The sequence below is a fragment of the Notechis scutatus genome, chromosome 6 (assembly GCF_049901735.1).
Source record: "Notechis scutatus isolate UNSWTSFEM ecotype Mainland chromosome 6, rNotScu1.2, whole genome shotgun sequence".
Lineage (NCBI taxonomy): Eukaryota > Metazoa > Chordata > Lepidosauria > Squamata > Elapidae > Notechis > Notechis scutatus.
In genome coordinates, this window is record NC_142014.1 from 80,718,240 (window position 1) to 80,737,439 (window position 19,200).

Here is a 19,200-nt window from a genome sequence, read left to right on the forward strand (position 1 = left end):
TGCAGGAACTGGGCCTGGCTAGTCTAGTGAAGAGAAGGACCAGGGGAGACAGAATAGCAGCCTTCCAATATTTGAGGGGCTGCCACAGAGAGGAGGAAGGGGTCAACCTGTTTTCCAAAGGACCTGAAGACCAGAGAAGGAATAATGGATGGAAATTGATCAAGGAGAGATTCAACTTAGAAATAAGGAAGAATTTTCTGACAATGAGAGCAATCAACCAATGGAACAGAAATTGCCTCCGGAAGTTGTGGTGTAGACGGGGGGTGGACTAGATGACCTACAAGGTCCCTTCCAACTCTGTTAATCTGTAAATCTGCTTTTTCGCAGGGGGTTTTGAGATGTTCTCAACCAGGAGATGGAGACCCATCTCTCTCTTCCACTGTTGGTCTTCTACAGCTGCTATTTGGAGAAATGATGCCCCCAACCTAGACGTAGTATGGAGTCTTCAAGGCCCAATTGACCGTTCCTTCATGAATTTATCCCATCTCTAGTTACAAGCTGCCCAAGATGATGGCCCACAACATTGTCTTGTGGGAAAGATGTTCAGAAAACCTAGGAACAGGTTTGTTGGATCAGGCCAACACCTATCCTAGTTCAGGTTTGGTTTCTCCTTACTTGATACCTGCAGATGTTGACAAGAAGATGGAGATCCATCTCTCTCCTTACGGTTGTTCTCCTATAGTTGAAGTTTGGCTGGCCCCAATCTAAAAGTACGCTAATACTGTGGGGCCTGTCACCAATGAATGTATTCAATCTCCTCTTAAAATGGCCGTCTTAGTGGCCATCACACCTTGTAGCAATTTTGGAAGTGAAGAATGCACTTTACAAACAAATTGTTGCATATGGATTGTTGCATGATTGCTGGAAGACAAAGGACTTCAGCCTGGCAACCAAAACACACGTTAGCCCACATGATGTTCTCGGTAGCTACCTATGGTTGTGAAAGTTGGACCTTAAGAAAGGAAGACAGGAAGAAAATCATTTGAGCTGTTGGTGCTATTGAAGACTCCCACACTTCCACACTTGGACAGCAAAGGCGATTAACAAGCAAGCTCTGGAATGCATAACACCAGACGTATTATTGGAAGGCAAAATCACGAAATTGCGTCTCAACTTATTTTGGCCACATCATGCAGAGGAATTCACTGGAGAAAGCAATTTTGCCTGGAAGAATTAGTGGTCAAAGGAGGTCGGCACCATCAAAGCTGACACCAGCCAGAGCAGAAAACAACTCAAAGAAGCATTGCAAGATCAAAATACATGGAAATACCTGGTCTATAGGATCATCAAGAGTTGGATACAACTGAATGGATAACATCATTGTCAAAAGGAAACCATGGGTGGAAACTAATCAAGGAGAGAAGCAACCTGGAATTAAGGAGAAACTTCCTAACAGGAAGAACAATTAACCGGAAGAGAGAACAATTAAACTTCAGAAGTTGTGGGTGTTCCATTTTTAAGAAGAGACTGGATGGCCACCTATCTGAAATGGGATCGGGTCTCCTGCGTGAGCAAGGAGTTGGACTAGAAGACCTCCAAGGGCCCTTTCAGCTCTATTCTGATTGATTGATTGGCATATGGAGGTATATCCATCCATGTCACCTGAAGGAGCAAATAATTCCCTGGGTTTGGAAAAAACATGAAGGGACATGTTCTCATAATCAAGGACAAATGATGGAAGACAAGGCAATGCATGCATGTCTGTGGAGTGGGGAGTGACATATCATGGTATCATGGCATGCAACATGCCATTAGGACTTGTGCAAGCTCATAAAATGCTGCACAAGATTTTCTGGGTTGGTGTGGTCACATTCAGATGACACAGTCATAATAAATAACATTGCTGGGTGAATTAGGGCTTAGCCTGTTAGGACAATCCAGCCACCACAATGTGAAAACATGAATCGGATGGATTGCTATATTTGGACATTGTGGGAATGCTATCGTGGTTATATGAGCCATACGGTTTAGGAATTGAGTGAACTTGGCTTGTAGACAAACCATGATTGGGGTGATGGCTTCAGATGGTGTGTGAATACTATTATGGTTAGACCTGCATAGTTTAGGTCCTGAGTGAACCAGCTTGTGGTTAGACCATCATTGGATTGATGGCTTCAGACATTGTGTGAACACTATTATGGTTAGACAAGGCATGGTTTAGGTCCTGAGTGAACCAGCTTGTGGTTAAACCATCATTGGATTGATGGCTTCAGACATTGTGTGAACACTATTATGGTTAGACAAGGCATGGTTTAGGTCCTGAGTGAACCAGCTTGTGGTTGAACTATGATTGGATGGCTTCAGACATTGTGAATGCTATCATAGTTAGACAAGCTATGGTCTAGACCCTGTAGTATGAATTCAGCTTGTGATTATAAGCATGATTGGATCAATGGCTGTCAATATAGCCTGAATGATATTGTTAAAGAAGCCAGGGTTAAGGTCCTTTGTGAACACAGCTTGTTGTAAATCACAATTGGATTGACAGAACTTTAGAACTGTGTGAATATTATCATGGTTAGACAAGGCATGTCTGAGTAAACCCAGTTGGTGATTGTAAACCTCAACTGGATTGATGGCTTGACAGATATTGTATGAATGCTATCATGGTTAGACAAGCCATGGTTTATTTCTTTTGTGCTTGCATTCTACTCCTTGAAGATCTATCACAAGGGTGGATTCCTCTTGGAACCCTCCCTCTCCATGAATCCAGCTAAAATCCCAAACTCAGCGCCTCATAAAACATTTTGAGGAAATCAGAAAAATCGCCTCAAACCCAGCAGGCATTTGACCCTTTCAAATTCTGCCGCCAAAACGTCAGAGAGGCTCGACCAATCGGCGGTGATCACGAGGACGGCCACAAATCTCCCCTTTAAGCGCCCGTCGCCTCGACAACAAAGCCCGCCTTCGCCGCGGCGTCCTCGTTCCTCGCTTGCCCGTAAAAGTGGAGTGGGGGGGAAAGGAAGGAAAATCTCGCTGCGCAGGCGCAGTTCGGGCAAAGAAGGCGAATCCGTGCTGGTAAGCGAGAGGAAGGGTGCGGGATAATTTGGGGGTGTCGCTTGATTGTATTTTTCTCCTCCGTTATCGGGAGCGCGCATGCTCTTTCCGCCCCGTTTTGACGTATGTGTGTGTGTGGAATGGGGATCTCCTAGCCCCGCAGCCCCCTCCGACCGGCACCACGAGGTTAAAAAAAGCTAATCCACGTGAAGCCCCGCCTCCCAATATGGCGCCCGCGAGAGGAGTTGGACCACGACTCCCAGGATCCCTCGCGCCACGGCGTCGTTTCCCAACGCCGCGCTTAAAAGGCGTCCTCCCGATTCTGCCCTGCGTCATCTAAACGCGCCGCCGCGTTTTGTCTTTGCAGCGGGAGATGGCATGCTTGGATCCGATCTGGCGTCTTCGTGCGCGCAACGTGTGAACGTGGGGTAGGCACAATGGTGGTTAGGTTTTGTGGGGCTGAGCGTGCGGGGGGGGGACAGGGAACCCCTCCCCGTTGACTCAGATAACATTCATTCATTCATTCATTTCATTGATTTTTCCCTGGGCAGCCTCACGATGGCGCTGTTGATCCCAACTTAGGCGAAACGCTCTCAAACCCAGCTAGTCCTCAACTTACCACCACAGTGGAGCCCGATTTATGTTGTTAAGTATGAAGTTTGTTAAAGTGAGGTTGCTCCACTTTTGCAACTATTCTCGCCACGTTGGTGATTGATTTATTTACTAGCTCGATAGGGCTTAAGTGTTGGGAGGAAAATAAGGGGCAGGGGGCAAAATTCTGCCTACCAGCATCCATCAGTATTCATCTGGCTAGCATCCTGTCAATGTGTGTGTGAGAGTTGAGGGCTGTTCAGGAATTGAAACAGTATTTGCTGTGAGCAAGGAGGAGACAGCAAGGAGGCTGTGCACGGCTTGGCTCAACTGTTCTGCACTAAAGCTGGTTGCTGCTCTGAAACTGAGACTCCTCTGTGTTTTGCATTTGGGAAGAGATTTCAGGTGGGGACAGGGGAGTAGAACTTAGCATCAGAGCGTGTTAATAATAATAATAATAATAATAATAATAATAATAATAATAATAATAATTAATAATAATGGAAATACTCTAAATGCTCCGATTGCCATTTCAAAAATTCCTTTCTTAGTGAGCCCCTAGAAGCCAAGAGGAACCTACGTGCCAAATTTCAAGTTTGTAGGCTTTGCGTACAGTCCTGGAGATTTTGTGATGATGCATGAGTGGAATTTTGCTTTTATATAGATAGATTTATTGTTATTTAGAAAATTTATATTGCTACCTATTCGCACATGGCGGTGAAGTGAATCGCTGCGATTGTAGCCCAGTTGTTAAGTGAATCTGATGCAAAACAGGGTTTCTACAAAAAGGAAGTACAGGTAACTCACCTACTTACGACCCACAACTGAGCCTGAAAATTTGGGTTGCCAAGCGAGGCAGTTGTTAAGTGAATTGTGTCCCGTTTTATGAACTTTCTTGTCAGAGTTCTTAAGTGAATGTTACGTGAATCTGGCTTCGCCCTTGACTTTGTTTGTCAGAAGGGAGCGAAAGGGGAATCATGGGACCCGGAGGGGGGATGCTACAACCGTTGTAAATATGAGTCCATTGCCAAGCATCCGAATGTAAATCACGTGATTGTAGGGATGCGGCAATGGTCGTAAGTGTGAAAAATGGTCGTAAGTCACTTTTTTCAATACTCTTGTAACTTCGAACTGTCACTAAGAGGACTCCCTACAGTAAATACAGAACATGTCACTCTTCTAACTTCTCTTTCTCTTTTGTCCCCCAACGCTTGGCTGATCAGGCGGTCGCAAAAGGGGATCCCTATAAACCCCAGGGACACTGACCGTCATAATTATGAGTCCGTTGCCAAGCATCTGAATTCTGATCCGATGATCGTGTTGTGGCCCCACCACTGGCTAGTGGAGCTGGCAGCAGACTGGGAGAGTGAGGAAGTTGGGGAGGAACCTGGGCCAGTCATGGAGGCTGAGGAAGGCTCTGACGAAGGTTCTGCGTCGGAGGTAGAGATGGGGCTGGGGCCATCCGACAGTTATCAGCTGCCTTCGGAGTTCAGTGGGGCAGAAGAACAGCTGGAGCCTGTTCCAAGTGCGCACATGTGCAGAGCTGCCAGAAGAAGGGAACAACTAAGGAACACGAGGCAGAGATGGGGCCAGGGCCATCCGACAGTTATCAGCTGCCTTCGGAGTCGGAGATCAGTGAGGCAGAAGAATAGCTGGAGCCTGTTCCCAGTGTGCGCATGCACAGAGCTGCCAGGAGAAGGGAACAGCTAAGGAACAAGGGAGTAAGGCCACAGGTGGATGGTGAATGGCCCCTCCCATAGGGATTAAAAAAGAAGCAAAAGGGGAGGGGTCTTTTGCAGGAAACCATTTGTTGGTTGCAGCCGTGGGAAGATCTGTCTGTGCATCTCAAGGTCTCTGTGCTGAGTCCTTCCTTGTCAGCACTGCGTTTGGAAATAGTTACTTGGCAGCTCTCCAGGCGAGATGAGGTCTGTGCTCCTAATCAGACCCTTGAAAGACAGTTTGCCAGGCCTTTAAAGGGCTGAATGCGAATGCAAGAAATTCACCTTCGTTTCATAAAAGGTTTTTTTTTGCCAGGACAAAGAGTCTGCTTAGTGCTTTTTGGGGAAGCCGAGGTCAGAATAGATCATGGAGAGGCTGTAACGGTCGTAAGAGTGAAAAACGGTCCTAAGTCCCTACTTTCCCATCCTGTTGTAGCTTCAAATAATTATTATTATCAAATAATCATAATCATAAATGTATTGTAAGTCGAGGACTACCTGTACTCAAAGGGACGGCATACGAGTGGAAGGAATAACGATTTTATGTTCTCTTCCTCTTCTTTCTAGACAATGCAGGGGGAACGAAATCCACCCGAGTGCCTGATTGACAGGACCATCAAGATGAGGAAGGAAACGGAAGCCAGAAAAGTCCTTTTGGTCTGGGGGATTCTCAACCTGTCACTCGCTGGCATGATCTACACGGAAATGTAAGCTGGAGAGCTTGCTTGACTGAATAACAGAATAATAGAGTTGGAAGGGACCCCGGGGGCCTTCTAGTCCAGCCCCCTGCTGAAGCAGGAGACCCTAGACCCGTGATGGTGAACCTACGCCACTGTGACGGCCCAGGGTGTGACACAAAAATAACAAAAGTCACCAACGTAGAATAAATTCCCTTTATTGCCTCCAGCTTGGCCCCCAATGTCCAATTATCCTCGGCTGGATATCAAACTCTTCAGAAAACAGTCTATGAAGGGCAGAAATGCAGTCTAAACCCAAAGTAAAGATAATTAGAAATTTAAAAAACCCAACACAAACCACTTAACACGACAGACCAGGATGATAAATTGCAGACTTCCAAAGATAACGTAGCACCCACAGTTGGGAGGACGCTAAAACCCAGGTAAGCCTGACCAAGATAATGCACGCTTTGCTTCCAGCAAGGAGCTGTGTGCAAACGCCCCACTTATATCCAGTTCTCCCAGCTGCAACTAATGAAAGGGATCAGGGCCTTTTTCTCTCCCGTAAGCCACCTTGCTCCCTTCTCCATTTTTCCCTGCCTGCCCTAGGATGAAGGCCTTCCTCTCAATGCCCAGCCGGGCTGTGTGCCCTTCCCCAGTTTCCTCCACTCCCACAGGAGCCACACTCCCACTCCCTGTCAGCTGCTCAATCTCCCCCTCAGAGTCAGATTCCAACAAGGGCATGACTGCCACACATGCTGGAAGTGGCATGCAGAGCCTTCTCTCCGAGCACATCAGCCGTCTCCTGTTGCTCTTACGGTTTCTGGGGAGCACATGCGCGTCGGCCGGTTGCTACTTCATGCACGCGGGAGCGCCAGAAACCGGAAGCTCGGCTTCCAAGAGTACGCATGCTGCTCTTTCAGTTTCTGGTGTACACATGCGCTCCCATGCTCCCATTTCAGCACTCGATGTCGAAAAGGTTCGCCAACACTACCCTAGACCGTTCCAGGCAAATGGTTGCTCTTCCTAAAAAATGTTGGGAGCATCCACAACTTCTAGTGGCAAGTTGTTCCACGGGTTAATTGTTCTCATGGTTAGGAAATTTCTCCTAGTTCTAAGTTGCTTCTCTCCTTGATCAGTTTCCATCCATTGTTTCTTGTCCTGCCCTCAGGTGCTTTGGAGAATAGTTTGACTCCCTCTTCTTTAGGGCTGCCCCTGAGATACTGGAACGCTGCTATCATGTCACTCCCAGTCCTGCTTTTCATTAAGGTAAAAGTTGCCCTCGCAAATACGTGCTCGTCGTTTCCAGCTCCAGGGGGCGCTGCTCACCTCCGTTACAAAGCCGAAGAAGAGCCAGCGCTGTCCGGAGACGTCTCCGTGGTCATGTGGCCAGCAGGACTCAACGCCAAAGGCGCACGGAACGCCGTTCCCTTCCCACCAAAGGGGTCCCTATTTTTCTACTTGCACCTTTTTAACCTGCTTTCGAACTGCTAGGTTGGCAGAAAGCTGGGACAAGGAACGGGAGCTCACTCCGTGACGTGGCGCTGGGGATTCGAACCGCCGAACTGCCGACCTTTCTGATCGACAAGCTCAGCGTCTTAGCCCCTGAGCCCCCACGTTCCTCTTCAATAAAGTAGATGTTCTCAGTTCCTGCAACGGTTCTTCATATATTTTATCCTCCGTGTGTATGACTGTCCCAAGTTATGACATGCAGTCACATGATGATTTAATGGCTGTGGATTCCATTGAACGACCATGATTTGTTTTATCACTGTCTGAAAATATAGTCCTCGACTTACGACCCTGATAATGGCAGGCTCCATTATGGTTGTAAGTCAAGGACTACCTGTATTTTCTGGCTAACAACCGTTTATTGTTTGAAGTTACAACGACACCAGGGGGAAAAAGGTGACTTACCACCAGTCCTCACACTTACGACTATCCCAGCATCCCCAAGGTCACATAATCAAAATTAGGGCTCTATCCATGAAGGAATGACCATCTAATTCATTGAACAACTGTAGCTATTTGTGCTTCGTAATGGCGGTTAAAAAAAACACAGGGCATCAATTTGACACAATTCCCTTAATAACCGCCTTGTTTAGCGACAGAAATTCGGGTCTCCGTTGTCATAAGTCAAGGACTATCTTATGGCATTGTGAAAGTCTGAAAAAAACAGAAATAAGAATGCCAACCTGTGCCTTTCTCTTGTCCTAGGTCTGGAAAACTGATAAGTTCCTATTACAATATTTCGTGCTGGATCGTCTGGTATGTAGGTAAGTATCCAGCAAGAAAATGATGGTTCATTTCAGTGCCTTAAGATATCTGCCTTTGTCTCTGTTTGCTTGTTCGTTTGTTTTAAGCAAGTTGCCAGTCCTCTGTTGCTGTCTTTGAAAGACTTCCTTTCCACGTTGCTACCTTCCATCCTTATTACACTCGGCCTAATGTGTTGACTTTAGTTACACACCTGGTAGCCTGAAGTTCCCTCCACCCCTCTTCATTTTCTGGCGAAATTCCCTTTCTGCTAGCTTTTTCTTTTGAAGACGTTTCGCTTCTCACCCAAGAAGCTTCTTCAACTCTTGACTGGGCTGGTAGGGAGTAGAAGGATTTATCTTCCTTGCGGACAAAGCTGGTCATTTGCATCCTTTTAGCAAGTCATTGAGGCCCCTTGGAGGTTTATCTGCCTAAGGGTCATCTGAGTTGGTGCCAAGAGATGTGCAGCCTTCTTGGAACTGCACAGTCCTTTTGCTCCAAACCCCTTTGCACCACTCAGGTGTGACCCTGAGGACACAGACAAACCACCAAGTGGCCTCAACGTCTCTCTAAAAAGGATGCAAATGACCAGCTGTCTGCAAGGAGTGTCAATCCTTCCCTTCCCCACCATCCAGTCAGAGCTGAAGAAGCTTCTGGGATGAGAAGCGAAACGTCTTCAAGGCAAAACAAAGAAAGTCCAGTTGCCTCTTGAAAAAGCACCTCTGGGACAACTGAGGACAGAGACAAACCTCCAAGTGGCCTCAATGACTCTCTAAAAAGGATGCAAATGACCAGCTATCTGCAAGGAGTAGAAATCCTTCCGTTCCCCAGTCAGAGCTGAAGAAGCTTCTTGGTGGAGAAGCGAAACGTCTTTAAAAGAAAAAAGCAGACAGTCCAGTTCCCTCAAGGCACCTTTGGGACAGCTACGACCTGGATGATGGAGAGTCTCCACAGACTTTCTACTAACCTTATCTCCCACCCAGAGAAAATAATATTTGTAGCTCAGGGTCGAACCTCCTCACCAGCAAACAAGGTCCCGATAAGCAGAGGTTAACACCGAGGTGTAAACAAGGCCCCAGTCGAGGGACTATCAATTCAAATGAACAATTGAACAATAAGCAACAGCTTTGTCAAGGGATCCCCAAGGACCTTCCCACCAACCTTGGCAGGGCAAGCCACCAATATATACACAGAACTTAACCTCCCCTTCTACTTCTGTCATGTTCCCTACTTGGGTCATGAAATGTCTGCAAGAGAACAACCAAGTTCAGAGGACTTCCCCTTCCTTCCTTCCTTCCTTCCTTCCTTCCTTCCCTTCCTACTCCTTTCTCCTCATCCTCTTCCCTCCTCTTCCTCCTCTTCTCCTTCTCCTCTTTGACACAAGCCCCATCCCCTTCTAGCACTGATAATATTAACTAGTCGGGTCATGAAACGTCTGTAAGAAAACTCTTCCTCCTCCTTTTCCCTTTGATGATGGTACCTAGTTGGGTCATGAAGCGTCTCCTCTATTCTTCTTCCGCTCTCTCCTCCTCCTCCTCCTTTTTCTTCCCCTCCTCCTCCTTCCTCTTCTTCCCCTCCTCCTTCTCCTTCATCATTGTCATCTTCATCTTCCCCTCCTTTTTCCCCTTCTTCTTTTTCCCACAGTCCTCCTCCTCTACAAACCTCACTTCTAGCACTGATGGTGTTATCTAGTTGGGTAATTAAATATCTGCAAGGAAACCACCCAGCTCAGAGAGCACCAAGGACCCCACAGTTGCTATTGTTTCTTCTTCTTCTTCTTCTTCTTCTTCTTCTTCTTCTTCTTCTTCTTCTTCTTCTTCTTCTTCTTCTTCTTCTTCTTCTCCTTCTCCTTCTCCTTCTCCTTCTCCTTCTCCTTCTCCTCCTCCTCCTCCTCCTCCTCCTCCTCCTCCTCCTCCTCCCTCCTCCTCCTCCTCCTCCTCCTCCTCCTCCTCCTCCTCCTCCTCCTCCTCCTCCTCCTCCTCCTCCTCCTCCTCCCCCCCTTCTCCTCCTCCTCTCCTTTTCCTCCTCCTCCTCCTCCTTCTCCTTCCCTTTCTTCCCCTTGTCCTTTCTCCCTCTTGCATTGATGGTGTTACTTAATTGGATCATGAAACGCCTTGCAAAAAACCCACCAAACTCGGAGAGCACCAAAGATCCCACAACCTTATCTTAACAATGCATTTTCCTTCCATCCCCAACCAAACTGATCTTTTTTTCTTTTAACGGTTCACTGTAATTTCGTGTTTTGTTTTGTTTCCATTTCCAGAACTTGGGTTTGCTTCTTTGTTCAGCCTCAACGCCTTATTCGATTTCTGGAGGTACTTCAAGTATACCATGGCTCCCACCAGCCTAGTTATGAGTCCTGGACAACAGTCCCTGCTGGGGTTGCAGAACGCAGGTGGGGCCTGTTTGGCTTTGTTCTTTTTTTAATCTAACCTCGGCCACTTTAAGACTCGTGGACTTCAACTCCCAGAATTCCCCAGCCAGCCTGTTGTTGAGTGAATCACTGCATTGGTTAAGCTAGTAACACGGCTGTTCAGCGAATGTGGCTTCTCCAGTGACTTTGCTGGTCAAGTGCTGTGCTGGCCCAGGGTGGGATACAAAACAGAGTCACAGAAAACAAGTGAAAAACCCCTGTTATTCCTTCAGTTTGCTTCCAAGCTCCGAATATCTTTTGACGGAAGACAAAAAACACTCCCACACAAACAGTTACACGAAGAAGGAAAAAAGCAACACAAACCAGACAAGATAAAGGACTGGAGGATGTCCACAGATAACACACACTGGGGAGGACGCCAAACTCAGAGAGGAACCATAAACTAGAGATATTTACACGCTTTGTTCCCAGCGTTCGCCAGTACGCAGGTCCGTCCTCTTATTCAGTTGTCACAGCTGCAGCCCATGAAGGGGATCAGGGCCCTTTCCTCCCCCCGTAGACCACACCACTCACGTTTCTCCCTTATCCGCTCCTCCCTGCGTGCCCTAGGATGGAGAGGGGATGCGCCTGGGTCCTCCTCTGACTGCCCAGCCAGCCTCTGCCCTTCCCCAGCCTCCTCCACCACCTCCTCCACCACCCTTCCACTCCCTGTCGGCTGTTCCTCCTCTCCCTCAGAGTCAATCTCCACCAGGCGCATGACAAGGCCAGATAACCTGACCCCGGCACGCCGCGACCATTGTAAATATGAACTGGTTGCCAGCGTCTGAATTTTGCATCCCGTGACCAATGGGATGCCACGTGCCTCTAGAAGTTGTGGGGGCTCTATCCCTGGAGGGTTTTTAAGAAGAGCCTGGACAGTCCCTTCTCTATAGGGCCGGGATGGCGAACCTGTGGCACATGTGTCAGAAGTGGCACGCAGAGCCCTTTCTGTGGGCGTGGGCGCCGTTGCCAGCCGCTCTTCTGGTTTCTGGCACGCAAATGTGCGCCGGCCAGCTGGTCCTTGCAGGTGCCGGAGCACCGGGAAACAGCCCCCAAAACGGCCATTTTGGGGCCTTTTCCAGGCCATTTTCCAGGTGGTTTTCAGGCTGCTTTCAGGCCTTTTTTCGGGCCAAAAATGGCCTGAAATGGTCTAGAAAACAGCCTGAAAATGGCCCCCCAAACAGCCTGAAATTGCCTGGAAAACAGCCCAGAAAACAGCCTAAAAATGCCCCCCGAAATGGCCAAAAACAGGCCAGCTGGCTTTCCGGCTCCAGCACACACGGGCATGCACACACGTTCCGGTTTGGGCCCTCGGTGCCGAAAAGGTTCGCCATTGCTGGTATCAAGCCTCCTGCCAGAGGAGGGGGTTGGACTACTTGACCTCCAAGATCCCTTCCAGCTCTATTCTCCTTGACTGAAAGAGGAACCCGTTGCCAAGGGTCTGACTTTTGAACACGCGACTATGCAACGGTCGTAAGTGTAAAAACCCCCCCAAAAAACAACCATCAGTCACGTAATTTTCAATGCCGTCGTAACTTTGAACGGCCACTAAATAAACCCTTGTAAGTTGAGGACGACCTGTCCTTGAAATTCCACGTTTCTTAAATCACCTCCAACGTTTCTGCTCTGCCTTCCTCCAGAAACTTTTAATTTTTATTCCCCCCCCCACACACACACCAACAATTATAATTTGTCTGTCCGTGTGCTGTTCTTTCTTCAACCTTCCATAATGGGATTTTAATTCCAGCGGTCCAGACTACGCCACCCCGGGAGTTGATGCCCAGGAAGACGCCCCCTTCGCCTCCCTCCCCTCCCATCCAGGGGCAGAGCGTCCTGAGCTACAGCCCATCCCGCTCCCCCAGCACCAGCCCCAAATTTGCCACGGGCTGCATCTCCGGTTACAGCCCTCAGCTGCAGGCCTTGTCAGGAAGCAGCGGGTCCTACGGCACGGCGGCCAGTTACTCCCCAGGAAGCAGCTATAGCAAGGTAAGAGAGCTAAGGATTTATTAGCTGTGGTTCTTGTTCGGAGCATTGCAGTGGAAATTCAGCGCCAGAAAAGGAAACGCAGCTGAGGCTTCGGCTTCATTTCACTTCTTTATAAACACATAAAGTGAATTTTACAGTACCAGTCGTAGACTTTCTCCAAACTCAAACAGAAGCAGACATGTTACAGGTTCAGAGCTTCAGCAGCAACTCAGGAGCTCAGAAACAGAACCTCAGTTTCACTTTAGTTCAGCAGGCAAAGTAAGCAAGTTAGTTTCTCTTTCACTTTAGAGCGGAGCACAGAACAGAGATAAACCAGGCCCAGATTCTCTCAGCCTTCAATTCAGCTCTCATTGGCTGACCTTGTTTCTAAACTCTATTCCAGAGAACTCTTGACAGTTCTCCCAAAGAGGCAACTGGACTTCTCTTGTTTTGTTTTTTTCCTTTTTCTTTGAAGACATTTTCCTTCTCATCCAAGAAGCTTCTTCAGCTCTGACCGGATGGTGGGGAATGGAAGGATTGATACTCCTTGCAGACAGCTGGTCATTTGCATCCTTTGAGAGGGTCGTTGAGGCCACTTGGAGGTTTATCTTTGCCCTCCAACTGGCCTCAATGACCCTCTAAAAGGATGCAAATGACCAGCTGTCTGCAAGGAGTATCAATCCATCCATTGCCCACCATTCAGTCAGAACTGAGGAAGCTTCTTGGATGAGAAGCAAAACATCTTCCAAAGAAAAAAAACAAGAAAGTCCAGTTGCCTGAAAAAAAATGCACCTTTGGGACAAATGTCCATAGACATTTACTATGGTTTCATTTACAAGTAGTTCCTCGTCATACGACCAGAATTGGGATCGGAAACTCCGTTGCTAAGCGAGACTGAGACCCTTGAAATCTGAAGGTCTTACTCTTCCCCCTTTTTTCCCCATCTGCATTCCCATATTTTCCTTCTATTATATACAAGTGGTCCTCGATTTGCAACAGTTCATTTAGTGACCGAAGCTACGGCACTGAAAAAAGCAACATAATGATAGTTTTTCACACACTTACGACCATTGCAGCATCCCCCTCATCCCGTGAATAAAATTCAGACGCTTTGACTCGTATTTATGATGGTTGCAGTGATCCTGAGAATAGTTAGTGGGGAAGCCAGATTCACTTAACAACCGTGATGTCAGGGTTCCGGTGATTGCCCTAATTAAATTTACGAGCCTCAGAGCCAAGCTTCAAAGGAATCCAAAAGATTTAGTACAGTGATGGCTAACCTTTTCAGCTTGGTGTGTGGAAAATCAGGGAAAAGTGTAGCCTTCCTCGGGTCGTGTGTCACTTCAAGAAATATCAATAATTTGGTTTATGACGGACTGGGCTGGGGTGATCACACAGGGCTGTGAAACTCGTCTCCCTGGTCTCAGGGCTGCAGGTGCAGGATGTGGGGATCGGAAGGCCACCTTACAGGGCTGTGAACCTCATGGATCTCCTTTCCTCCTGTAGCGTTCCTGAGGTAATGAAACGGACAAACCTCAGTTGATGGCGGTTAAAACTGGTTCTCTGCTGCAAAGATCTCGCGGCAGCATTGGTGACACCACGCCTCCACGCAACAAGCAGGGAGCAGGGATTGGAGCAGAGCACAGGCAGCCTCTAAGTGTGCAGGTTTTCCCCACACCAACAGGCGTGTCAGTCAAAGTGCCTTGGCGTGTCACGAGTGACACGCGTGTCATAGGTTAGCCATCACTGATTTAGTAGGAGCAACATGCCGGCATTAAGCCAACTCTGGCATAATTCACAGTCCCCTGTGACCCTGTCTCCCCCTGGGTGTGTCATAAATCAGATTCTCCAATTAAGCCCATTCACAGGCTGGGTGTCATCAATCACGTTCTCCAATTAAGGGTGTTCAAGGACAAAAGATCCGGCAGCCTAGCTACAATCTTTGTAAGATAAATGTTGGAATGTACTTCTGGTTTTAAACTGCTGCACTTTTTAAGATAATGCTGGAATGTACTTAGAACATAGAACATAGTTCTGGCTTAAGATCCAGGCACGGCTAGAAGAATTGACAAAACAAAATATTAAGTTTAACCCAGAGACCTTCTTATTGGGAATGTCAGTCCCAAGAAGCATCAGCATTTAATATTACACATCATTACAGCGGCCAGGATAGCATTTGCTCAAAACTGGAAATCGACAACGGTTCCCACAGATTTGGCAGTAATCAATCAAATTCACCAATGCGCAGAAATGATTAGATTAACCATGATATTAAAAAAACAAGGAAGAAGGGGACTTCTTCACCATATGGAATATATGGTACAAATGGTTGAGTAAAATGGAAGTATAGTGAAAATGATTAAAGAAATAGGAAAAAGGACGAATATGTATATAGACATGTATACATGTAAAGTAATTGTTAGGATATGTGCAGAGTAACCCTTATATAAAAAGGAGATGCACACGGAAACGGTTTATGAGAGCAGTTATGAATAGATGTACAGTCACACAGAGTTAAACAAGTGGTATTAATGTTTACTTGAAGAAATAGCACAGTCCAATAAACAGTCCATGTCATACACGTTTTTAACAGTCCAGAAGTATCCAGTTATAAAGTCATCTTACGGGTTCCACGTCTTTTACAGCAGACAAATATCAAACCATAATACAACATATATCCTTCGATATCAACAGAATATCAAAATAAACAAAGTTAGTCAGTATCAGTCCGTAATCAGTAAGTATTAGTATCAAGAGAGATCTTCAGTGAAAAAGAGAATTAAACCATGATCTATAGCTCCCTCTTATGGCAACTTGTAGCATAATCAACCAACCAGAACACAGCATGATATACAGTATTTTTCCTTAAAGCTACATATATATTTGTAGTTTATATATTGTCAACCCAACTACATTATTTACATATACATAATAGTAAATAACTATTGTAACTTAATAACAATACAAATAAGGATTTAGCAAATAAGTTATAGATATATTTGAAGTAAATGAACTTAATTGACACTTAATAGATATATATACTATTATGACAATGCTGCAAAATTGAGAATATGTTTCTTTTCTTTTTTTAATTTTTTGAAACTCAGAATAAAAATTATTTATTAAAAAAAAATAGAACGTAGAATAACAGAGTTGGAAGGGACCTTGGAGGTCATCCAGTCCAACCCCCTGCCATACTGCCCCTTCAGACTTCCTCCCCCCCTTGTTTATGGCAACTCGAAAACAGGCATAGGAATGTTTTATGAGTTGACACGTGGGAAGAAAGGTAGTAAAAGGAAGCAATACTCACATGGCAACTTTCACGTTTAGTGGCAGAAATTTGGGGCTCCATTGTGGTCGCGAATCGAGGACTACCTGTATGGGAGTGAACGTCAATAAAAGGTGGCTTCCCGATAGGCCCGTGATGGCGAACCTATGGCACGCGTGCCACAAGTGGCACACAGAGCCATTTGTGCCGGCACATGAGCTGCAGGCAAACTTACCTCACTGTAATACCGGAAGTGACGAAACAGGCCTATTATTCATCCTGAAAAGCCTCTGGGAGGCCGAAAAAGGCCTCAAACCAGCCGAAAAATCAGCTGTGAGGCGCAATGCAGCTAAGGGGGTGGCAGTGGGGGGGATTGCGCGTGCATGCGAAGGGAGCATGGGGGGCACATTGCATTCTGGGTGCTAGCACGCTAACACGAGCACCCTAACACACGCAATTTTTGACCCAGGAGCCCGAAAAGGTTAGCCGCCCCTGCGATAGGTGATTGCAGCTTTTTCGTTCCGTCCCGTTTAGGTGCCGCCCTTCAGCCCTTCTCCGGGTCCCTTGATGTACCCCGCTAGCCTTGGGCCCATGGACGGCAGCGGGATGAGAGCCAGATATCGCTCCTCGCCCACCGTCTACAACTCTCCCACGGGAAAAGCTGACTACATGACGGATTTGAAGTCGCTCGACAGCTTCCTTCGAAACGAGGAGGAGAAACAGCACAGGGTGCAGCTGGGTGAGTGGCTGCCTTCACCGAAGCTCCTCAGAAGATAAGTTGCTTGCGGTTCAGTGTGTCTTCTGGTCCATAGGTTAAGGCCTCAGGCTAGAAACTAGGAGACTGGGAGTTCTAGTCCTGCCTTAAGTGTGAAAGCTGGCTGGGTGACTTTGGGCCAATCACCAGGAGACAAGGAGTTCTAATCCCGCCTTAAGCATGAAAGCTGACTGAGTGACTTTAGGCCAGTCACCAGGAGACTGGGAGTTCTAATCCCGCCTTAAGCATGAAAGCTGACTGGGTGACTTTAGGCCAGTCACCAGGAGACCGGGAGTTCTATTCCCCTCCCTTAGGCATGACAGTCAGCTGGGTGACATTTGGTCCAGTTACTAGGAGCCTGGGAGTTTTAGTCCCGTTTTAGGCATGAAAGCTGACTGAGTGACTATGTGCCAATCACCAGGAGACTGGGAGTTCTAATCCCGCCTTAAGCATGAAAGCTGACTGAGTGACTATGTGCCAATCACCAGGAGACTGGGAGTTCTAATCCCGCCTTAAGCATGAAAGCTGACTGGGTGACTATGTGCCAATCACCAGGAGACTGGGAGTTCCAGAATCCCGCCTTAAGCATGAAAGCTGACTGGGTGACTATGTGCCAATCACCAGGAGACTGGGAGTTCTAATAACGCCTTAAGCATGAAAGCTGACTGGGTGACTATGTGCCAATCACCAGAACAGAGGATTAAACCAGGCCCAGATTCTCTCAGCCTTCAATTCAGCTCTCATTGGCTGACCTTGTTACTAAACTCTATTCCAGAGAACTCTTGACAGTTCTCCCAAAGAGGCAACTGGACTTCTCTTGTTTTGTTTTTTTCCTTTTTCTTTGAAGACATTTCCCTTCTCATCCAAGAAGCTTCTTCAGCTCTGACCGGATGGTGGGGAATGGAAGGATTTATCTTCCTTGCAGACAGCTGGTCATTTGCATCCTTTGAGAGGGTCGTTGAGGCCACTTGGAGGTTTCTCTGTGTCCTCAGGATCACCTGAGCGGTGCAAATGATTCCCGCAGTCTTCAATTCTTCCTCTGGAAATCCATTCCTACTCTCACACCACTCAAAGGGCGTTGATCCCAAATTGTATAACTAAATGTCTGTAGAGATTCTCAGTCCTCCATGCCGTGGTTGTCCCAAAAGTGCTTTTTTCGGGAGGCAACTGGACATTTCTTGTTTTTTCTTTTGAAGACGTTTCGCTTCTCACCCAAGAAACTTCCTCGGCTCGGACTGAATGGTGGGGAATGGAAGGATTGACACTCCTTGCAGACATCTGGTCATTTGCAGTCTTTTATAGAGTCTTTGAGGCCACTTGGAGGTGTGTCTATGTCCTCAGAGTCACCTGAATGGTTCAAATGGGTGTGGAGCCTTCTGACTGGATGGTGGGGAAGGGAAGGATTGATACTCCTTGCAGACAGCTGGTCATTTGCATCCTTTTAGGGGGTCGTTGAGGCCACTTGGAGGTTTATCTTTGCCCTCCCTGTGCCCTCCAACTGGCCTCAATGACCCTCTAAAAGGATGCAAATGACCAGCTGTCTGCAAGGAGTATCAATCCGTCCATTGCCCACCATTCAGTCAGAACTGAGGAAGCTTCTTGGATGAGAAGCAAAACATCTTCAAAAGAAAAAAAAACAAGAAAGTCCAGTTGCCTGAAAAAAAATGCACCGTTGGGACAAATGTCCATAGACATTTACTATGGTTTCATTTACAAGTAGTTCCTCGTCATACGACCAGAATTGGGATCGGAAACTCCGTTGCTAAGCGAGACTGAGACCCTTGAAATCTGAAGGTCTTAACTCTTCCCCCTTTTTTCCCCATCTGCATTCCCATATTTTCCTTCTATTATATACAAGTGGTCCTCGATTTGCAACAGTAGTGACCGAAGCTACGGCACTGAAAAAAGCAACATAATGATAGTTTTTCACACACTTACGACCATTGCAGCATCCCCCTCATCCCGTGAATAAAATTCAGACGCTTTGACTCGTATTTATGATGGTTGCAGTGACCCTGAGAATAGTTAGTGGGGAAGCCAGATTCACTTAACAACCGTGATGTCAGGGTTCCGGTGATTGCCCTAATTAAATTTACGAGCCTCAGAGCCAAGCTTCAAAGGAATCCAAAAGATTTAGTACAGTGATGGCTAACCTTTTCAGCTTGGTGTGTCGAAAATCGGGGAAAAGTGTAGCCTTCCTCGGGTCGTGTGTCACTTCAAGAAATATCAATAACTTGGTTTATGACGGACTGGGCTGGGGTGATCACACAGGGCTGTGAAAGTCGTCTCCCTGGTCTCAGGGCTGCAGGTGCAGGATGTGGGGATCGGAAGGCCACCTTACAGGGCTGTGAACCTCATGGATCTCCTTTCCTCCTGTAGCGTTCCTGAGGTAATGAAACTGACAAACCTCAGTTTATGGCGGTTAAAACTGGTTCTCTGCTGCAAAGATCTTGCGGGAGCGGTGACACCACGCCTCCACGCAACAAGCAGGGAGCAGGGATTGGAGCAGAGCACAGGCAGCCTCTAAATGTGCAGGTTTTCCCACACCAACAGGCGTGTCAGTC

At 47.1% G+C, this 19,200-nt stretch overlaps 1 protein-coding gene across 1 annotated transcript in view; it reads left to right on the forward strand.

Moving 5' to 3' along the window:
- Window positions 1-5,008: 5,008 nt before the first annotated feature.
- TMEM209 (transmembrane protein 209) overlaps window positions 5,009-19,200 on the forward strand; it is a 32,996-nt gene continuing 18,804 nt past the window's right edge. Inside the window, exons 1-6 of the mRNA XM_087968947.1 lie at window positions 5,009-5,028; window positions 5,874-6,013; window positions 8,201-8,259; window positions 10,500-10,631; window positions 12,397-12,635; window positions 16,417-16,621. Coding sequence (XP_087825073.1) covers window positions 5,877-6,013; window positions 8,201-8,259; window positions 10,500-10,631; window positions 12,397-12,635; window positions 16,417-16,621 — 772 coding nt within the window. The 5' untranslated portion in view covers window positions 5,009-5,028; window positions 5,874-5,876. The remainder of the gene's footprint in view (window positions 5,029-5,873; window positions 6,014-8,200; window positions 8,260-10,499; window positions 10,632-12,396; window positions 12,636-16,416; window positions 16,622-19,200) is intronic.